Source organism: Neodiprion lecontei, chromosome 3 (assembly GCF_021901455.1).
Source record: "Neodiprion lecontei isolate iyNeoLeco1 chromosome 3, iyNeoLeco1.1, whole genome shotgun sequence".
In the NCBI taxonomy this organism is placed as follows: Eukaryota; Metazoa; Arthropoda; class Insecta; order Hymenoptera; family Diprionidae; genus Neodiprion; species Neodiprion lecontei.
Genome location: NC_060262.1, coordinates 1,873,498 through 1,896,029, shown reverse-complemented (window position 1 = coordinate 1,896,029; position 22,532 = coordinate 1,873,498). Strand labels below are relative to the sequence as shown.

General features: G+C 46.0%; 2 protein-coding genes and 1 long non-coding RNA gene across 3 annotated transcripts in view; 2 read left to right on the top strand and 1 right to left on the bottom strand.

Moving 5' to 3' along the window:
• The first annotated feature begins 49 nt into the window (after positions 1-49).
• LOC107226919 lies at positions 50-4,512 on the top strand. Its single transcript, XM_046734678.1, has 12 exons — positions 50-233; positions 344-729; positions 796-1,180; positions 1,248-1,401; positions 1,467-1,638; positions 1,700-1,781; positions 1,843-1,968; positions 2,034-2,202; positions 2,267-2,488; positions 2,573-2,642; positions 4,114-4,182; positions 4,293-4,512. Exons 2-11 carry the CDS (start codon positions 520-522, stop codon positions 4,177-4,179), a joined length of 1,656 nt encoding a protein of 551 aa, XP_046590634.1. The 5' UTR covers positions 50-233; positions 344-519; the 3' UTR covers positions 4,180-4,182; positions 4,293-4,512.
• On the bottom strand, positions 1,806-9,094 carry LOC124293549. The gene is made up of 5 exons (XR_006903397.1): positions 7,863-9,094; positions 7,422-7,611; positions 2,561-2,715; positions 2,265-2,482; positions 1,806-1,946 (listed from the first exon to the last, which is right to left on the bottom strand). It is a non-coding gene; the product is annotated as an uncharacterized LOC124293549 (long non-coding RNA).
• LOC107226920 (tyrosine-protein kinase transmembrane receptor Ror) overlaps positions 4,973-22,532 on the top strand; it is a 126,349-nt gene continuing 108,789 nt past the window's right edge. Inside the window, exon 1 of the mRNA XM_046734668.1 lies at positions 4,973-5,477. Within this exon, the coding sequence (XP_046590624.1) occupies positions 5,417-5,477 (61 nt within the window). The 5' untranslated portion in view covers positions 4,973-5,416. The remainder of the gene's footprint in view (positions 5,478-22,532) is intronic.

The following is a 22,532-nucleotide window of genomic DNA, read 5'->3' as shown; positions in this document are numbered from 1 at the left end:
ATCATCGCGGTCGGTCCTATTGAAATCAATCGCCTTCCAACGATGAGCGTATTTCCGTCGTCCTAATTTAGACGTACCTTCTTTGACTGTAAATTTGCCCTCGTGCTGCTTCTTTTCCTATCCAAATGAGTTCTTAACGACAAGATAACCAATAAACCTCTGACTCTGAGATTACACGTGCAGAGTGAAAAAGATAATACAGAGATAAAAATAGCCATCGTTACAACAAGTTCGTGAGTGCAAAATAAACTGTTACACTACTTGTTTCGACCTAATTTATTTAAGCAACTCGAAATTCGATGTCAACACTTTCCCAAAGTTATAGCGTTCGATTTATACGCAGTGGGAACTTGGCCGCGAGCGCTTTACTCGCGACTGGAAAAACGGCAAACTTCACTCGATGAGGACTGACGTTTGATCGAAAATCGAGGGGATATTAAACCTCCCGTTGCAACATTGATCTCGGCTCTGGTCCCAGAATATAACGTGCGGATAGTCAAAGCTGGAGTAGAATGTGTGATGGGGTCAGGTCCCCTGAGGATGTGCTTGGTGGTTTTAGTCGGCTTTACTCTGAGCTCAGATGAGATTCTCGCCAAGAAGGTGTTCAAAGGTGATCAGAACATCGGAACAGTGCTGTTCGATCGAAGCGACTGCGGCAAGCACTGCTGGACGAGCGAGGAGTTCACGGTCTTGAACAGTCGGCGAATGTTCCAGGACATCCTGCCCAAGGTAGCGTTCGGTTAACCCTCTGCCTAATCCTTTCCCCCGAGCTGTTTAATTGCCTTCCTCGTTCAGGTGAAGGTGATAGACGCCGAGAACGATCAGTACATCGCCCTGCTGATGGACTACTTCCACATCTGCCTCGAGTGCGTGCGCAAGCTGTCGATCGGAAAGACGAAGCACCTTATGCTGAAGGCACTGGCAGACACGATGGGTGGCTACCTTCACGTCTACGTGCTGCCGCTTACCAGACGCTCGTACTACGCCGGAAACATTAAGTACCGGAACGCCAAGCGGCTTTTCGAGCTCTTCGACGAGCTCAAGAACTTCCTGCACACGAACGGCGTCGGCTGGCTAAAGCCCAGCCTCAACAAGAAGCACGTCAAGACACCACCGATCGTCATTACACCGCCTCAGAGTTCCGTTTCCTGCGATGGACTGATCACTTACCCTGCTCGTGGTTGTTTAGCAATTTGTCTAGTCAGTAGCAGCTTTTACTTACCTTGTACCGAGGGTTTTTTTCACAGCAGATTCCAGTTCCGGTCAAGGTGAGGTCAGCCGTCCGAACCCGTCGAAGAGGAAGAGGTACATTCAGCGTCGAAGGAGGACCCGAGGTGCCGGGGGATCTGGTCCAGTCACTGTGCCGCTGCCTTTTCTGGATGACGAAGTGAACCCGAACAGGTGGGAGGATCCGAGCGGTGATCAACGCTCGGAAATAGACTCATGCCAGTTTCCCTGACTTTCAGCATAGCCCTGCCGTTCAAGACGGACACTCTCCAATCTCTTTACTGCGAGCAGTCGGCCTTTTCTCTGGTAAAATACTACGTGTCTAGTGTAAAGTGCATCGTCTCGCGTTCGAAGACGAAATTCGAACTGCTCAAATTCAACAAGGACATGTTCGATTGGCTCCAACAATCGGTTAGTCATTGAGAACCCGTTTCTTCGATTATTTTTCACTCGATAATTCCTCCTGCGGCAGGTAAATCCTCACTTGGATGACGAAAAGTGGTACCCAGCCTTCGGCGGGGTCATGAGAGTTATTTCCTCGCTGAAAGAGACAGGTTAGCCAAATTCTTTAGCGCATCGTTTAAACACAGACTGAAACCCTCTTATCGTTCCAAGGGCTTGGGGACGAAGGCGACAAGATCAAGCAGGGCGGTGATTACCAGATGATGCCCAAGGTCAAGGCATCGACTAAATCCCCCGAAGAAGAGGGTGCCCCTCCCCTGTACAAGGGAAAGATATCAGGTAGTGGTTAGTTCAATTACTTCAAAATCGTTGTCTAACTCGTGAAACAATTTCCGAATGAACAGGTAACGACGATGGTAACGGCGTAACATTCGGAACGACCGAATTGATCGTCATCGCTCTGGCCGGTGCTCTGCTCATGTGGCTTCTGATCGGTATAATACTGGTCTGCTACCGATTCCTGACCAGAAACTCGGAGGAATGTCCTCCCTGCGAATCCCCCGCCAACACTCCGTAAGACTCGAAAAGCTCTCGACCTTTCGACCACCGGAGTACTAGAATTTAGGGATACTTACAGCGTAGCGGTGCTTTATGAAAACGCGGAGTACTGTGTTCCCGAGTGTCCCAGCAAACCCTCGAAACGGGGTCTTGGCCGACGTCTGGCCGAGTGGTGGAAGAAGAGGTTCGGTCCCTGCGAAGGTGGCTGTGATGACGAGGACGAGGAACGGTGCCTGGCTGCGATCAGTTACAGTAGCAAGGACACCATCGACGTTACCAACAGCACTAGCAAGTCCTGCACGTGAGTTGCAATGTGGAAAAAATTACTCATAACAAAATGCCAGATCCAAGCAGATCAACAATATACTTTCACCTTTGTCGACAGTAAGAAATGCTACAACTCGTTCAAGTCTCCGTCCCAGTCCGTATCTCCAGGAGGTTGCGTGTCCTCCAGGGTAAGTTTCGCTTCGAATTCGAGTCCAGCGAAGGATTCAGGGTTCAGGTTCTGCACTGTCGACACCTTGATTACTGAACATAAAAGTGATCGTGATTGATTTTTTGAGGAAACAAAATTATTGCGTCAGAAGTTTGATGAACTATATCGATCATCCTCGCTGTTAAGGGGACATATCAGTGAAAAAAATTTCTATTCTCATCAAACCTCTTTTGTTCGAAAATTATTGTGAATATTGTCAATTACCAATTATTGGGAGAATTAGGTGGTAACTTGTCCGATCGCAATTTCCATGGTAAGTTTTGTACTCTATGCTCTACCGATGGCTGTGGAATCTTTTCAGATTTTTACGACGAGGATTGTAATGCAAGGAGCTTTTCAAAAAACACCACTGAGCGACGTTATTTTAAATAATACCTGGACACATATGAAACGTTGCTGATTCGAAACCGAGTAAAAATCACTTGTTTTATGGAGCTTTATTTTGAGTTCAAGTTTTGAGCAAATCGGCAAAGTCTAGAGCTTTATTAACGTGTCCCCTTAACAGTAAAATAAAAAAAAAAAATCATTCAGCTGGCTAGCATAGCGGCAAATTCAAATAAGGAACGAATCGATCGTTAGTGGATTCCAGCGCCAACTTCAGGCGGCATCATTCACTCGTACCTACAGTCTGACCACCTTTACGGCCCGCTGCTATGCAGCGTGGAAATGGTAAGGCAGGAACACAAACTTATCGCCAACGGATGAAAGAAATAGTGACCATCGTTCGGGAGATGAAAATTAGGACTGTTCAGTTGCCGATAATTGCAGTACGCGTACAGTTATTGTTCATATTGATTTTAATGAACGTGATGCAAAATTGGTTGAACTTTCAAACGCGAGGAATTTTTTCACATCATATTGTAAAGAATTTTTTTTATGTTTCCGTCGAGCGACGGTGCAGACGAACTCTGTTTTTTCTTTTTCTTCTTCATACCAGATAAAAAAGTAGAATGAAAAAAGCAAACTGTTTAAGAAAGTAAATTCATCCGTTATCGTGGTAATAAATTAAACCATCAGCTGGGTAAGCGACGTTGCCCTGAGAAAATATTTGCCCACCATTCGACGCGTAAATATATATTTAGACCCTTGTACCGACTGCGGAAAGTTTTAAGTGCCATACGAGTATAACCCCGGCCGCTCTCACGTACATATATATACGTATATATCCTACGGCAGTTGGAAAAATACATTCGAAATGCAATTAATGATAAAAATAGAGCCTCTCCTTGAAAAGGGAAAATATTTTTAAAAAAACATAAATGAATTCAAATACGGCTGAGGCTAAACTCCTGCCGAATGTGTTTTCGTGTGTATTCTCCGAACTGGCTAACAGTCACTCTGGTTTTCGGAAGAAATTTTCTGCCTACTTCACGTACATACTTCCGGTCGCGACAGCACATGCTGTTTAAACGTTTGCTTACTTATTTTAGTCAAAGACCGGCTACACTTCGGACTCTACAAGCAATTCCGAAGTCGAGAGGGCAAAGTCTCGTTAAATGGTGAGTCGGTTAATTAATTGAACTTCTGAAGAGCTACAAGCAATTTGGTTTCTTAATTTTTAATCTGCAATTTTTATCTCGTCTCTGTAATCTTTGAAAATCCCGCGCAGGATAATAGTGCGGACGAAGACCGGAAATGGGGTATCAACGATGACGAAGATATCTTCTGCAGGATATTATTGAGCCTGATTTTGATCCTGCCTAATCGGTACTGCCGAAGAATGATTGATCGCGATGATCATTTTGGTGCTTTAACACCGGGTAACGAAGCGCTAATCAATCGTGCAAGCCTCATCATCGCAGACGTGGACGTTTCGACTAAGATTGCAATCAGATCGGTAGCTTTGAACTTTGTGTAAACGAGAATACATATCCCTACAACAATTTATTATACCCGCTGACTTTCAATTCCGTACCGATAAAAGATGCGGAACATGATTGAAACGAACGTGTACATAGGCCGCGACTTTTCAACTGGAATAAGGCAGACATTTACTGTGTGTTTGAACACAGCTTCCGATCCCAGGATGAAGCAAAAAGGTTTGGAAAGATGGTATAAAAATTGAAAGTTTGAAAAATCGCAGTGATATTGAAAAAATTGTCAGAACTTCGATCCGAAAATGAGCCTGATTTTACGGTAGCTCTCGGGCGAAGCGATCCGCTCCTCGCAGCATCCGTGAGAGATCTGCGCCGGTGAGAAGATCAGGGCATTCAGTCGAATCCACCGCCATCTAGAGTCTAAGCGTGATGAGAGTCGAGCGACGCGGGATGTTGCAGTGTTGCGCGCAACGTCACTGAGCGTGCTTGTGTTCGATTTGTTGTCCTCGGGCACGCGGCCAACGAACCGCATCGCGCGTGTACCCCAAGTTCAAAAAATTGCATCTTCCCTCCGAAGGCGAGATTTTGAAATATTTGTCCTTGCAATTTGTCGCTGGCATCGATCAAGTGCGAACTATACTATTTGTTATTTTTTTTTTTTTCTGTTCACTGTTTTAAATAGTTTTCTGTGCGGTTGTCTTCCAATTTTCTGTTACCTTTTCTTCTACTTCTTCTTCTTCTCCTTCTTGAGTATCGTATAAAATGACCGTGGCGAAGTTTCACAGTTCGTGGATTGTGACAAGTTTGATAAAAGTTTTGTGTTGATTTTGTTGAGTTCGTTTTGGGCGGATTTTTATCTCCTCATCTTCATCATCGCGTAGTCATCGTCTGCGAATTGCAGAATTTTTGCCAAGATATGAGGCGGACCGTGACGTTTTGTGTAACTGCGATTATCTTCTTCCTGTCAGCTGTCAAAGGTGAGTCAGCTCGTCTCACCGAACATATATGCGGGTGTGGAATAAAATTGATGGGAAAATATTGTGCCGTAAATTTACTGGATTCTGTACCAGACTTTGCGCCTCCATACATCCTCAAGCAATCCTTCTACTTGTTGAACTCACGTGAAAGATTCGAATCCCGTTACGATTTTCGCCGTTTTAAATGGAATTCAAATCGGAGTGATCGAAGTTCGAGATTTAACTCTCGAAGTCAAGGATTAAATATTATTCTTCGGACAAAACACGCTAATTACAATTTATACCGACGTTGATCAAAGGGATCATTTTGCTTCAATCGTATGCCTGAAACGTTGAATAATACATGTAAAGAAAGAAGCAATGAGTTTTAATTTTCCCGCAAAGAAAGTTGCGGGAAATCTAATTTTAAAAGTTGAGCTAAACGATCTTTGTTATAAAAAAAATTTCATCAACAATTAAAATGAAATCAACGACTGATTTAAAAATTCTCAACAAACGAGTAATTTTCGCCTGAAAAAAATGTACTTTCTACGTTTTTCACACAACTGTCACGAATTCTGTACAACGAACTTTCAGTAATGGCCTGTATAAGTCTTAAGAAGCGATGAATTTTTTTTCCTTCCGTTGAATTTAAACCACAATTATCACCATGAAAGTCTCTACATTCCAAGCTACAATTGCCACGACGTAAGAAAAAACTCACCAATACAAAAACAGCTGGATCGAGCTTACAATAAAAAACGCATGACACGTGATTCAAAATTGGAACGTTAATCTGCGTATCCGCTTCAGAAAGATACACTACACAGCACGTGTGACGAAGGGGTTGATTTAGAGGCGATAAAGCGCATCGCTGCTCTGTATTCGCAGACGAAATGCGAATGTATCTATACGTACGTTCGTATTTTCGAGTAAAAATATCCCCGATATTAGCGCTAACCCGTTGCACGTGCGTGCGAGGCGAGAGGGATCTCCTTCTCTTTCACTCCCCTTCTCCCTCTCTCTCTCTCATGGTTTTTAAGTGCCTCCTAAATATAAGTGCGTGTAGGTGTACCGAAAACATTATACGACGTTTTTTACCCGCAAGTTTCGAGTATACGTGCCTGCATCAAACCCGCGATAGTATTTATCTCCCCCCGACGCCCCGAGCGAGGGGGTTCATTGGATGCCCAAGAAACTTCCAAATTATGGCCTCTCCTCCTCCTCATCCGCGCCTCGGTATCTCGGGCCATTCTCTCGCGTTTATCTCTTCCAAGATTCCCCGTAAGAGGTCTTCTTACTTGCCGAATCTCCCCCCTTAATTGCTTGGTCATCATCGAGTTCGGCCGCAGGGGTTCAAAATGTAAAAAAAATTGTACAAAAAATATTTTTAGAGAGGAAAATTCTACGTGAAAATTAGGCAATGTTTACCGCTATACCGCGAAATGGTTCCCATCTATAATGTTCAAGCATTCTTATTTTCTCAACCTAGACAAATGTCAAGTGGTGGGCAGGTTTCACGGTGCCAGGTGCGATTCTCGGTCTAATAATATATACCGCATGATCCGAGACTGCAGAAGATGACAATGGTGATTGACTGACGAGACTGCAGGGCAACGTATCGTACAGTAGAATATACGACGAAAAACAATGTCACCCCCTCCCCCCCCCCCCATCCCCCATCCTGACAAACTCCGAGAGAAATTTCAATCAACGTACCAAATTGCGAAATCTGGTCACCTTGAGCGTCTATTTCGGAGATAATACGCCTGCAGGGAGACGGTTAGGGGAAAAGGAAAGAAAGGGATGTAGGCAAGAAGAGCGAAAAAAAAGTGGCAGAAGTCATATAGGCGCGAGCCAAAGATGCACCGCAAGCTCGCTTAAGTCAATGCCCGACGTGAGTACTCCCGCCATATAAATCTAAACTTAAATTTAGACCGACTACTAAGCCGGCGTCCACCTTACCTTGTGCTTTTACGCAAGTCGGTGCTGCCATCAGCCCGCGGTTTTCAGGAAACCGCTCCGAAGATCACCGTCATCTTCCGTCGGGGTGGTCCCCACTCTCTCTGATCCAAGAAGAGCGCCGAAAACTGCCGTTCGAAGTCAGCCGTTGAAGATCCGATAGCCGTTTCACCGTTTCCGGATGATTGGGACGCTAGAAAACAGCAAACACATTTCTGGATTAAGATTCTGTAATTTCACTTTTCACATTGGTTGACTAAACTTGTTGCAAACCAATCGGAATGCTCGGATGTTGGGAAATGTGACCAGTGAAATTACAGAATCTCAACCATGAAGTACACTTTAAGTACGTGGGCATAGAGCAAGCACGACAATTGATCGAGTAGTAATTGAACAGTTTCAGAAGTGGGTAGCCTCATACAAACACAATCTACGAATACGCACCATGCATCCCTCCTCCGTGTGTCAGAGTTGTTGTGGTCGGCACCCTACACCATGTTCGCCCAATGACTGCATCGACTAGAGGCATGCATTCTCGAGCCAAGGATCATCCCTGCACTCCATCCTCCCCCCTTTCCTCCACATGAACTGTTGTCGGTCGAACAGGCTCTCTACTAATTGGTATTAATTCGTGCTAATTAATTAAATCACAGCATGTGGGCAACGTCCTCGTTCAGTCCGTACAACGCGATGCACTGCGCACGACCATCATCAGTCGGTGCTGGGATTCGGACCCTCTCGAACATGGCTTTGACGACAACTGATCAGTTAGTTTACGTATGCATGTATGTATGTATGTATGTGTGTTTGGATGTATGTATGTATGTTTCAATTCACCTGAATTCCCGACGAAACTTGGAACGAGTATATAAATTAGACACAGCATCAGGTCCAGGCTCATTACCAGTCACTGTAGTACCGTTTTCAGGGTAATCGTTGATCAGCGTGCAGCATCCCAGTTTCAATTTCGACTTCCCTGCGCAACATCATCACCCAGCGCGATGGACCTTGTCCATTCGACTATGTAGCCCATAGACGCAATTGCTCGCTCAAACGATGCTAGGTGGTGCAGATGGGAACACAGAGAGCCAACACCTAATTCAGGTGGAGTGTACACCGCAGGGCGGACGGTATGCCAGCGTAGCTAACCAGCCGTTGTTGACCATTCGGACCGTGGCAGCCGGGGGACGACAAGCGTGTTCAATGTTCATCTTCCTCCCATCAATAGAGGCGAGTGGCAAGCCCGTTCGCCACGTCGCGTTGATTAACACGGTAGGGTCGCGCCACGGGTAGCCGGTCAGTGTTCTCGGGATCGAGTACCCGGAGCTTGGCGCCTTGGTCTCGGAAGTCGATGGTGAAATTGACGATTGTGAATAGCCCTTGAATATCGAACGTGGTCGGGGCGTCGAAATCGGACTTTTCCATCGTACCTGACTGCGGCGGTGCGAAAGGGAGGAAAGTTCAAAGCCTGGAACTGCACCTATCCAGTCCAATTACCCATCCACGGAGCGCGGATTTTCCGCAGTGGTTTAATTGCGGTTCGTTTAAGCGCTGCGGGTTCGAAGATAAAAAAAAGGGCGTCAAGTGGGCAGCGGCGAAGGGCGGCCTTTTCGTTCATTTGCATTGTCCCTGCAGGTTGCACCGTCGTTAGCAAATGCCCACCGCTACCGCTTTCTTTGATTATAATTGCACCGGGGTGCAATTCGGTACCTCGATCAACGTCACATACACCCTGAACGCGACGCGACGATCCCCGTAATCTGCACACCGATTCATCCATATACGCCCGGCTAACTGCAAGGCAGGGGTTATTAAATTTGCGGGCATTTCTACGTTGTCGCGTACGATCATTCCATGATGAACCCCACGGTGGGTTATTAAACTTGTACGACTTCTCGTTTCGACATGGTCTCCACCGCTCTTTGTACCTCTGTTACCATGACGATCCCGTGCCTAATCCCTTCGGCGTTTTGAGCTCCCGACTTCGGTGTGCAGGCTTCTTCATCGGCGTCTTTGCAGCGCTTCTCTTTCTACTTGTCACGTTGTTGTGCACTTGCGCTGCAACAGCCAGAATTGCAGCGGAAAAATTCTCTCTATTTCTGTTTTCACCCGACGGACGGACGGATGAATGGACCGGATGGGCGCCTCTGGATGCTATCTACCGATTCAATTTGCTTTTTATTACGCCTCGCGAAACCGTAATAAATATATTTCCCATCTGGCGCCATTGATGCCACCGCTGTTCCTTCGCAGTACCGTCCGCATCGAACATTAAGCGATGATTTTCCCATCATATGGCACGCTTCGTACCCACTATACGTGCATTACGCTCGCCATCAGTGTCCGCATGGTTCGCCAAGGGTGATTTCGCATTTTACGACCGAAACAGCTCGACTGCGACAAAGTGCCGCTCGACATCATCGTCAGCTCGGATATTCAACAGCGTTTTTAAGAGCTCTGTGGGAATTTTTATGTCAGGATTTTATAACCGAGATAGAAAGATTGCAAGTTCGGATTGTTCATACACCGATAGACAGTTTCCTGAAGATATGTGATTAGTTTCACCTCTTCGATATATATATATATATGTGTGTGTGTGTCTAAATTCAATTTATACTTTTGAAACTTATAATGAAGTCACGTGTCACGTTTTCACACATGATATCGAGGAAACCGCTTGGCGAAATCGGTACAGGCATGTGAAATATTGAAAGTGATTTCACCGTGTGGCTGAATTCGGAGCTGACGAATGAAGCCAACCGTGTGGCGTGTCAACGTATACATATAACGTACATCCCTTATACTGCCGCGTTAATTAATATAACGCTACGGTAAATAATTACGTATTACAGCGAAACGACGGTGATTTCGCACTGCTGATACGAAAACCGAGTATAGAGTAGAGTTACGTGGCGGCAACGCGACGCCGAAATTAAACAAATAATTGGTTTAACTGTAAATTACTCCAAACAAATTGTTTAACCTCTCCTTCTCTCCGTCTCCCTCATCCGTTGAATTTACCATCCCTGAGTCATACGGGCAAATTTTTATCGCTAGTACTATTATTCGGGGAAATATCCGCGCCTACGTGAGCATGAAACATGCGCGAAATTTTATCCACTGCTCTTGTATTTCGTGCAATTCGGGACGGATCAATTTCAGCCCTCATGCCGCCAATCGGCGTAATTCTGCTCTTCATTTTAAATTTTTTTATTCTCTTTTCGTTTCTTCTCTTTGCAATTTTACCCCTTGAATCCATTCGAATCTTTCTTTTCTCCTCCGCTATCTCGGTTCCGATTTCTACGAATCAACTCTCAATCAGCTCGCCTTATATTTGTTATAGGATTATTCCGGCATGACGCAGGGGCTTCAAAGAATCACCAATTCTTATTCGTATTTCCTAATTCAAAGTCAGAGTCATAAAATGATGGTCGAAACTGTGAGAACTAGTGCAATTTGATTCTCTCGAATCGATCGAAAGTAAATTTATAAAAAATTCACCTCGTTTGATTAACTTTTAGTTTATTCAAGTTGTAGTTTCAGCTTCTACGGATTTTAATTGGCCTGAGTAATGAATACGTTTTAGTTAATGTAAACGATTCATTGCTGATTCGTTAAAAAAAATCGTGAATTATTCATCTATTCTTCACGTCAAGATTCACGATAGCTTTAGATACCTTTTTTCAGCTATTGGACGGAGGTTAGATAAATATCGAGGTGATATCTGTTTCCTGGAAGAAAAGTAATACACAGACGTAGCGATATATTAAACGGTAAGCGGAAATCAAATGAACGGAAGCCGTAACCGTTATGTAGGAATACCTCTTCTACTTGAATGTTCTCGAAGAAGTAGCAGAAGATGAAGACGACGAAGAAGAAGATGAATAAGAAGAAGAAGGAAGAGGAAAGAAAAGGAGAGGAGGAGCGAAGCACGTGCCCCGAGATTCGGGGTGTATGTGGAAGGTTTCAGAATGACAGCAGTTATGGCGCACACATGCATATGGGACCTGAATAACCATCGTCGTCGCGAGGCATGTGGATGGCGGTGAAAACGTCGGCGTCTCGACGCCGATTTAAGGCAGATGCCCGGTTCTTCTCAAACGGAACATAGGTATGTATATGAGAATAAGGAATGAAAATAAGAAGGCAATAGGAAACAAAAGAGAGTCGGGGCCCGGGAACCAGAGAAACGAAGAGAGAAATAGAAAAGCCCGTGTTTATAAATATCGGTCACGCCATGCGCCTCTGATCTTCCCGGGATATATATCAAAGGTTCAAAGGGCCCTGCAGTTCCGGAATCGAGGGTTCAAAATTTCGAGCCCGGTATCGAAATCCAAGAACGTGAACAGCTGCCGGCTCAAAGAGCCTCGGCATGAGGTTCGATCTTATTGAAAAATTTAACGGAAAATGGGTTTCAAAGAATTCGGCGACTAGGTGAAAATGGCAACTGTCGTTATTTCCTGAAATTTGACGCAAAGAATGGAGAACGACTTGAAGGTAAAGACAGAAATTCCGTGCACAAGAGACCGGGTCTGAAATACGTACACCAACAAAGAGGAAGGATAAAAAAAAAGGAGGAAAAGCGTGAAATAGTGGTCCATACCATAGTGTTCGTGTTGTGTAAAGCGGGGAGCCTTTTCTTATCTATCCAAGCTCTGTATAATGCGTCGGTAAACGCAGCGTTCAACTAAGCCAGAGTGCGAGCTTGGGAGAGTCATACTATATCCATCCAATTAGACGGGGTCTAACCGCCTTTCTTTCTTCTCATTCCCGCCATAACAGCACCGACTCGACAATTCGTTTCTCAGTGTACATCCGAGACACGTTTGATCTCACGCTGCGTGCACGGCTGTATTTTACTTACATCTGTTTTTCTCTCTTCCCTTGGTCTATCCTAATCAAGTAGCTCACGTCTCGTTGATTATCTCTACAATAACACTAATTGTTTCGTTGTAAATAGAAGACCGCTGATGAAATAAATCTCGACCGATGTAGCGGTTTTTAGAAACAGTCGATTCTCCGGGTTCCAAAAACCGCCTGAATCAGTTCTAATGAATTGTTTTTACAAAACGCGAGCATGTTTTAAGCGTTTTTTCACACGTATTTTCTACTGACCTCTAATATGATCTATACTTTGATGGCTGACTAGCGTCCTCAGCCTGAGTCGATTAGAAGAAGACTAAATCGGCAACATCGCTTCAATAACCCCAATGGAACTAACGAATCACGTAGTTCACTGTCTATGTCATTGGTTCGAGTGACAAACCCACGTGACTAAATCTGTTTCCGATAGGCTATCACCTACGTGACCCGTTAATTTAACTTCGGATATTGCAGCGCTAGTGTCGATTTTCAGGGCTTCTAATCGGCACAAGCTGCTGTGTGCTGAAAGCATAGAAGACAGCCATCCATTTCGTGTAGAGATTAATGGCGTTTTCCGAACACAACGTATTCGTTTCTATGAAGACAGAGTGAGCTTGCGAATGCGCATACGCAGTCGCAAATAAATCTGACCTTACGCGACCCTAGCCTCAACTTCGTTCTTTGTTAAAAAACGCGTGATATACTTTTGTTATATCCGAATCGTATGATCCCGTTACGAGAGTCGTGAAAACATCGCAAAAGACGAACAGGTCGAAGGGGGTTAAACCGCTGACGAATTGTTTGACATCCAGCACCCTTTCCTCGCCCCAGGGACCCGTTTTCCCATAATCGTAAAATCGGATATTCCTCGGTCAGGCGCATCGGCAAACGGTGGGCCAAACTCAGTCACTCTTCCCTCTCCACTCCCTCCTCCTCCATCGCAAAAGGTGGCAAAAATTCACGCCGAACGACTCGGCACGTAGCGTTATTTATCGACTTAGACAGGTTTTACGTGTCCGCGCAGCGGGAGGCGCCTGCCTCCTTCACAGATGCCCAGTGTAGGATTCGGGGGTTTCTTTGCCTGCAGTTTCGACTACAGGACCAGGCACCCCTTCCTCTCTTTCGGTGATCAGATCGATCCACCGCTGCTCGGCGAAGGGATAATCGGTCCCTGATTAATAATTGATACCGGATACGCGTGCGACCCTCAGGGACATTTTCCTGCAGGTATCAGGATCATAGGAGGATGCTTGTCAGACAAGAATTAACGATCCGGTTGCGTGTCGAGTTTCACCTGATAAAAATTAACTGCACATATCGTTGCGTGTGTATGTGTTTTTGTCTTGCCTTTTCACCGCTGCGCGAGCAAAACGTCCGCGGAATACTATAGAATTATCATCGTCGTTTCTATTTGCCGGAGTTAATTTTGGCCTATCTATGACAACGTGAACCATGCGAAACCGTTAATCGCAAGGTAGAAATAAACTTTTGCTTCTCACTGCCGAAATTGATCCGATGGTTACGGATTGTGAGGTGAGGAATGAAAGAGAACAAATGTGAACTGCAGTCTAGTGGAAGAGGAATGGGGAAAAAGTGACATAACCGAATCAGAGAACAATTTTACCGTTCGCTTTTTACTCTCTCAAACTTTTAAAGCCGTTTTATATTACCTTTTTCGGCAGTAAAACAAATCGTTGGGTCGAGAGGCAAGTCGACGCGCGCGCCTTCGCCTCCGGCCTGCAGCAAAGAAAGGTTTGTTCAATAAAAGGAAAAAGGTGTATAAATAAGGTTCACTCGACAGCCGGATTTTACATCTCTGTTCTTCTCTACACCGTTCTCTTTTTTCGGCTCTTCACCTCTGCTCCATACGTTACGTCGAGAGGTAATTTTCCTCGGCAAACTATTCGCTGTACCCACACTATAACTACCGTATATACTCGTATCGCCGGAATCGCGAATTGACACCGTTTACACGCTGGCTGGAGATAGGGAACCGGACATCGATGTTACACGTTACGTTAGGTCAGGTTCGGCTGATCTGACCAGTTTGCAGATCGACTCGTGCTACACGAGGTTGACCGGCAGAGCTTTGACTCAGTGGCATCGTTTTAAACCATGATACACTTGAAGAAAAAATAGTTCTTCTATTTTCCACACCGAGAAGTATACGCGTGGTGGATGAAGAATAACATTAGACTTCTCATCGTCATGGGGTTGAATAAATCACCTGAATATCATTTCGGACTGTGCGAGATTCTCGGAAAGAGTGCGCGTCGCTGCACGATCAATCTCGATGCTTTCGTAATATACACTCAGGTGAAAATCGTGAAACGAGAATAGTGCGTGACTGAGATTCGAAGAAGCCCAAAAAAGATGCAGAGTCAGCGGAGGAACATAGTAGGTATTGGTATAGGTATAGGAATAAATGGAACTGCTAACCGAACCGCTGCGATGCTGGGTAAATGTGTAACGAAGAGGCACTTAGCGGGTGTCTGTCTATGCACGAGCAATTTAAGATACTATAAGGCGATGCGGCAACTACTCGGTGTGTAATTAACTGAGAACGAAGTGGGGGACGCGAGTGGGGTTGATTAACGCGAGTCGAGCGATCATTACGCGATGCAGAGATTTGCCACTCTCTCCACCTCCGTTCGCCCCTCGTTTTTGCATAACCATCGTCGATTTTCTCAACTCTCATGTAACACGATATCGCCTCCACTCGGCAGACACCTCGAACATATCGGTGTACAAACGTGTGCGTGCGCAAGGTCCACACAGCGCTGCCCACCCTTCGCCCAACGAGGCCAAAAGAGGATCCGCCAATTTACACTACGGCTCTCAGCAATTAGCGCTGCATACAGCCTTCGAGCTTCTTCTTTCTTCCCACCATCATTTTTCCGCCGCAATACCTTATTATGACGTGCTCGATTCCCGATCGAGTATCGTAATTACGATCTGAGACAGGTCGTTTTCTTCGTGTCTCACATGCTCTGAATACATCCGAGACGGATGGGAAACCTTGGGTATCCTTCCGGAAATTGAGAGATTGGTCAAGGTCCGTATGTTATTGAAATGTCGATGGATCACTGAACACTTTCATCAACATGCTGAAAACCGTACACATTACTTTTCCAGCCAGCAGATACTATGTTCGTTCGTTTAGGTATTCTGTCCCATCGTTTGACCCGTGGTATATTCGCATGGCCCATTGTGTAGTGGGTAGATGGTCATGGAGGGGAATATCAGTGATCTCGGTAAGTTGGCGGTCAGGATGGGGCTAACAGTATGCAAAGTGCACGGTGCTTCCTCGGACGCTGAGCACACAACTGGCGGCACACATACCCGAGCTGCAGGAAACCGGTCCCGACTCGCGGAGTCCACGGCGGCTTCTCATCGTCTGCTCCTTCTTCTTCTTCTTCTTTTTCTCCTACTTCTCCCACGTAGGCACAATGTGAGGCGGCAGAGAGAAACACACGGGCGTAGCGCAAATATAGGTGGCATGTAGGTGCTTCTTATCGACAAAGCGAGGCCTCCATGCGATGCTTTGTCCTACGTTTTATACGTGCTCTCCACTCTCGGCCGCCTGCTGAAGCAGGACCTTCTTTCCATACACGGTGATCCCGACTCCGCCACATTGCTGCTACAGAAGCTCGGCCACATGCGCGGCACTGAGAGGAAACCATAAATTATGATATACCGGCCGCGGCTACTTGGGACTGACCGTCCCAACTTACCGATTTCCACTTTCCATGATTTTATCCCCGTGGTTGAATTGAGACGCTTTCAATTTTTGGAGCTATCAGTCTCCCAGGTACTCGACGACTGGCGGAAAGTCTTCTGCCGAAAAGCTCGCAGGCAGGCCGTGGATCGGTTATTGTGTAATGTACCACCCACCCACGGGCTGTCAGAGCCCCCTTCTTCAGGGACACTGGGAGCAGGTAGTGTAAACAGCAGCAGCGGCAGTAGCGAGCTTCGGAGTAAGGAATTCCCTCTGCAGCGAAAGTGCAATTTGCAAACAAACTCGGATGGGGCTTTTACGATCGGTGGAGTGGTCGGATATTCAGCTACCAACTCACTCCAACCCGTCTCTGTCGTCTTCCATTTTCATCGCCATCCGCGATTCGATCCGTCGTATACGTTACCGGCGTTGTATCACCAGGCAAGTTGCATGTATGCGGTGGTGCCCGAAAAAGGACGCCTTGAAATATCTGAAGCCATCTCGCCTGCAGCCTACGTGCCTCGGTACAAAGACGAAAAACCCCCTCCGAAAGGAAGAAAATCCAAAGTTCTCACTTTGTCCGCTGCCAAGGGGGCGCACAATAAGTCAACGACGAATGGGTCTTAGTTAGGGTGAGACGCGGGCTGGTGTTGTGCCACATGAATGGGACTCCGTCGAGAGCTCGAACATAAATCACTAATCACGAGAAGCGGATGAGACTAGCAAGCCGGGTGGATCCTCTTCCCTCCTCTCCTCTCTCCTCTCCATGCTGCAGCCACATGAACCGAAAATTAAATAAGTTCTTCGCCCGATTACTATCTCTAGAATTCAACTGTCCGAGGCGTGTTATACCCATACCGATTCGAAGCACAAATTCTTCCCCTCCCATACATTTTATATCAGCATCCGGTGGCTACAGTAGGTAGGCAAGTAGGCTGGTTGGTACCCGATGATTTATGCGCAATATTATTATCGTGTCTTCTTAAGGATTCCATGCAACCGGTGTTCGACGGGGATCACTTCTACACGCTTGTCCGGAGTAAATTTCTAAAACCAAAGTGTCTCTATCGGTGCGTGGTGCAACAACTTGATTTTAGCTCCAGATTTCAGACATTTTCCGCGTTAATGTAGCAGCTTTAAGGTTTCGTAGCCCACATAGTTTCTGGACCCAAGAGTGTCACTTCCATAATGTTGATTTATTTCCGCGGTAAAGCTAAAAGGAAGGCACGAAAACCCGTGAAAACGTAGCGAAAAGCGGCCTCCGAGTAATAAAAGTGGGGAATGCGTTAACCCTTCGCTCCAGAGAGGGAGGATAATGGTTCAGGTTCCACGTTGGAGGGTAGGACTGGCTACGTGTCGTCTGGGCAGCATGTGTGACCGTCTTTCCAGGGTCCTGCGGCGGTCCTTTCGCGACGGGGTGCTCGAGGTCGACATAAAGATATCGGGTAGAAGGCGGTGCATGGCAGGGCAAAATGAAAAGAAATCCGTGCGGGTCATCCAGGTCACGAAATCAGGTGGGTGGTGTGACGTTATTGCGTAACCTGACGAAAAGAAACAAACGGAAAAGGAGAAGAGAAAACACAAAGGGTGGCGCACACATTTATCCAAAATTTACCAAGTTCAATTCTCCTTCTCTCAGGCGACAGTCGGCTGCTGGCTATGCTCGGTCCCTTGGAGGTAGTTGGTACATTTTCTCTTTGCTTTTTTTTTCTTCTTGTTTCGTTTAATAATCCTTGTATATAACCTGCATCAGAGCCATGATTATACGCCAGCGTGTATTTTAATTACAATTAGTTTTGGTTGGCTGAATACCACTAGCAGCTCTTGCTTCTTTGACAACGCGTCGCCTTTTACTTGAAGACTGATTACCAACTCCAGCTCCCTTGCAACATCATCTCGCCCCACGGTGTAAGACCTATAAGCTAAACTTGTTACAAACTTAATTTGAACCGGGCAGAAGTTAATTATTATTACCCGACGTTGCGCAGTGTCGTTACTGATGACAACTAATGATAACAACGCAACACCGGAACAAATTAAGGAACAGATGTAGCATCCAAAACCTTAGTAGATGCATTTCTCGGCTCTTTTCACCTGGCGCCGCTGGGCTGGTATAAAAATCCACTTATCACTTAACACAGTTGGCATACCGAATAAAATTATTCCGGAACACAACGGAAAAATCCATTGCAGTGAAGTTCATCTTCTGACCCTGAGTTTCTTTTTCGCTTATGGTAGAAGGTCAAGACCAAATTAGGCAGTGCTGTTCAATTTGCATTGAAATCGAGGCGGGTACCCATAGCCAAAGTCCACGGAGCGTGGAGTTAAAATCGATTTGTCCGAGTCGTCTGAAGCGAGAGTATACAGACAGACAGACAGGCAGGATTGATTTCAGATAGGATCCAGGATCCAGCAGGGCGTCTCACGTCTTCTGCCCTTTGGAGGAAGAATGAGACGCGCGGAATACAGAATGACGAAGCAATCCCGACGCGCAGTTGAAGTCGTCTGAAGCCAGTAGGTATCACGCATCACCCACGCACATTAAGCCTGCAACCCGGGTTGCTGATCATTGACCGGATGCTATCTCTCTCGTTCTCTCCCTCTGTCTCTCTCCGTCTCTTTACAGTCCATAGTGTGTATACATCCAGGCTCTAGCACACTTAAGAATCCATCTATTCATTCCATCCGTTCATTCCTGTTTACTCAGTACAGGTATGGATTTGAAGTGCAAGTTTAATATTCACCGCATAACTTAAGTGCTCGCTGTGATACCCTTGCCGCTCCACTGCGCAGCTCTGCTTTCATCGTTAGATCATTGCCACGGAAACTCTAAGCGTTTCATCAACGTCAAATCTTGTTGTTCAATTGTTCTTTCCTGAAATAATTCAATCAACGATTTCGGGGTTAAACATTTGAGAAGAGCCGCTAAACCGTTTCCGAAGTGGTTTCGGTTCTGTTTCGCAATATCGGAACGAGGGAGAGAACCCTGTCCACGCTCCACAGAGACTTTGGTGGAATCTGTCCGCGCGGTACGGAGGAGACAAGTGTTTTCGGGATGGGTAGGGTTAGGGTGTACCTACCGAAACCCCGCAATAACGACGAACACGGTCAAATCCAATTACGAGGTATTCAGGCGTGGACCACGCCGAGAGGCTCTTCAAACGTCATCCGCAGCTGGAGATAATAGGCTCGAGCGTAACCATTCAGACATCCGTTATAGGAGAGAGTGAGCCCGGGAGAAATGAGTAGAGAAAGAGAGGGTAGAGGCTGCGGCTAGAGGCCAAAAGCCAAGCGAACTATAGATCTTAGTCTTATCGTTCCACGGTTGCACGGAAGAGAAGAGATTCCTGGTCACAACCCGAAACGTTTTCTAGCTTGGTTCCTCGCCAGGGATCAGTAATTAACTTTGATAAATAGCAAGAAGCGTACGGATTCACTCTCGTTTCAATTACCTTCTCGGTCGCAGAATCTGTCGCAGTCGCTGATGATCGGCATACAGGTTTAAATAAGCGACCATTGATCGGTATTCGGGAAAAGTTTCAAGACCAACCGAATATAGAGAAGTGACTATATCTTTGGTCACAAAGTTATTATAAGTTTATGTAATCTTATCTGCGCTGTTGCATGGAGCGTATAAACCGTACATATTCACAACTATTGATCAGTATACGTAACATGACTTATTTTGGTAGGATGCCAGGTTGAAGAGCTTGTCTTCGCTCTCGAGTAAAGAGGCCTCCGTCGTACATGCGAGGAGAGAGAAATTTCATCAAAACTTTTATCAAACCAATGCTCACCCTTATCTCCCCAACGGTATGAAGAGGAAGTTTTTCTCGATGTGGCCAGTATCGTTATAGGGTCGACGTTAACATCCAGTAGCATCGAGTAGGTACTTTGGAATCCAATTACGAGGTATTCATGGACCGGGTCGATCGGAGCACCGGCTGCGCTTCTCCCGAAGTCTCAGACCGTCGGCCGTCACAGATGCGTGGATAATCGGATAATCTTGAATACGTGTGTCCGGAATCCATACATTGTAAACCGGGTTGAGTAACATATGTAAATGCATTTGTAACGCTTACCGTTCGGCTGCCGCTCCGCACATCCTGCTTCGCGGTCTGCCGCAGCCGTCGTCGAAATCCCGCGTCACCGGGTCGCGCGTGCTGCACAGTGCATCCATCCCCGGATTCCCATTTCTCTTTCTCTTGCATGGGCTGGACTGCCACGATGTGTGTCGAGGGTTTAGGTGGAGTCCTAATCCAGGCTGCGCGCTGAGCTGGGAGCATACGTCATTTATTTATCACTACCGAGAACTCTTTTCATCTCCTCCGACGTCTGTGTACCTTAATTTTATTTCCTTTTTCACTTTTCACCTACCTCCAGCAGCAGCAGCAGCAGCTTCTATTTTCCTCGGTTTTATTCCACTCTTCGTCTCCCGGCTACGTTGGCTTACGTTCACTTCCGTCGACCGGGTCACCAGATAGAGAGGCGTAGCTGAGGAAGTGCGGCGAGATTCTTCTTTAAAAATCACGAGAGCCCACCCGTGCTGCGTGCCCGTATTTACACACAGTCTGTCTCTTCGCCAAAGATTATCCACTAACTTTGATCATCCTCTCGGTACAACGCATTACACAAACTGCACGCTGGGAGCGACGAATGAGAGGAAAAAGCACCGGGTCTTCAAAGCGCCGCGGCATCATCGTCGTTCGTTTCGAATAAATTTGAATACGATTTTAACCGCCTTCTGATTTCCCTTCGGGGTATACAACGGATCCAGATATCATTTTCTCACCGCTTCGTCGCTCTCGCAATTTCTTTCATACTCCCCTCAATTTTTCTCTGTTCTCGTATCCGCAGATTGGATTTCTAATTTCGTTCTTCTTCAGGGGTTAAAAATTCAAACCGACCACTCCAGAATGAACTCTATACATATACGATGCTTTCAGGGAGGGTTTGATTAATTTGAGGAGCCAAGAACCAAGAGCGTTGCAATTAAAACGAACTCAATGTCACCGAGTCCAGAAGTAATTCTGACTATCGAACAACCGCCAACGCCAGCCGTACGTTAATTTAAGATCGTTCGGTCACGCTGTTGAAAAACGTTGAAAATTTATAGTTACACTCGAAAGTTGTAAAACGTTCTTTACAAATGCTCAATCACACTTGCTGTGACAGGCGGGATGAAATCCGTTGACGTAGTGTTAAATCAATAAATACAATTTGGCCTAACCGCCGGCGCTCGTTGACTTCGCTGTACGGATTGGACTACGAAGAAGAAGGTGATTTCGACTCGTGTATAACTATGAGCAGGACACGAGGTTTATTTATCCAGGGCCAATTAGACGAGACGGTCATAAATATATTGGCACCGATACCATCTCGCACAGGACGCACTCCCCTCCTTTCCGAAACCCTGTTCGAGGCATTCGGTTGATCTGTGGAGATCCCGGGACAAGATATACAAAATATAGGGTTACCCTCAACCGCGGCAACCTGTGTTCAACGCGGGTTCGTCGGTTCGAGGGTGCGGGGGATCGGCGCTGAATAGAAATACCTCGGTTATCGCCACGCCGCATCTGGACTAAACACGAAACGCGTTGGCGACACGAAAATTCCGTGTTCAGGTTATTCCGCGCACCTTTGTTTCACCCACACTCGTGCCTTTCGGCAAATCAAGCTTTTTAAACCTTTCACTGTTTTCCGCAGACTAGTCTGTGCACGGCTTTCTGCTAATTGAACGGGCTGTCTGGGGGGCTGGGAGGAGAAACCCAATAGCAGGAACCCGCTTTCAAACGAGCTGCAAAAAAGTAGAATGGATCAGAAAATGAGCGGGGAATTCAAATATTTGGATATGAAATTATAACGGAATAAAACGGTTGCTCTCTTTACTACCACAGAAATATCACGGTAGAGTGTTCAACGTTGAATTCTTCACTCGGTATAAACCCGTTTAACGTGAGTCCGTTACTACAGATCGTGAGGCTAATTGGGGCTGTTCTGATCCAGGGTGCAGCCAACTTTCTCTCTCCCTCTCTCTCTTCGAAGAAAAGATATAGAGAGAGATAAAGAAAGATTTTCACCCAAGAAGAAATAATTCATCCCTATACGTGTACAAGTTGTTGCATACGCGTAAATACTCGTTTGCCTCTCTGAGCGGTCTACGCGTCGTATTTCACACGTAAGGAGCTTGAACTTGAGTATACGTAGCCCCGTAAGGAAATTTACCGCTTACGTCAAACGATTAAGCAATTTATGGCGCGCGTATGCAGGTGCAGGTATTGTAACGTAAGACATACACAAATTGAGACGACGACGACGATGATGATAATGATGAAGCTTATGCGCCTCGGTTTTCGAAACCTGCACGTGTATTGTACAGTTTCAAGAGGGACTGCCTAGCATATAAATAAAAAAACAAAAATCCGTTCCCGTGTGCATACAACGTGTCAACGAGCTGCGGCGAGCCATCGTGAAAGGTTTTTTCTTTATCCCTTTTCGGTGTTTTTTCCACGCAAGTTTCTCCGAAGATGACA

Bases quoted from the DNA above. Each gene is read 5' to 3' on its own strand.
- LOC107226919 (XM_046734678.1), top strand. From the start codon at position 520: ATGGGGTCAGGTCCCCTGAGGATGTGCTTGGTGGTTTTAGTCGGCTTT. The intron at 730-795 runs GTAGCGTTCGGT...TTCCTCGTTCAG, and splicing joins TCCAGGACATCCTGCCCAAG to GTGAAGGTGATAGACGCCGA. The intron at 2,489-2,572 runs GTGAGTTGCAAT...CTTTGTCGACAG, and splicing joins AGCACTAGCAAGTCCTGCAC to TAAGAAATGCTACAACTCGT.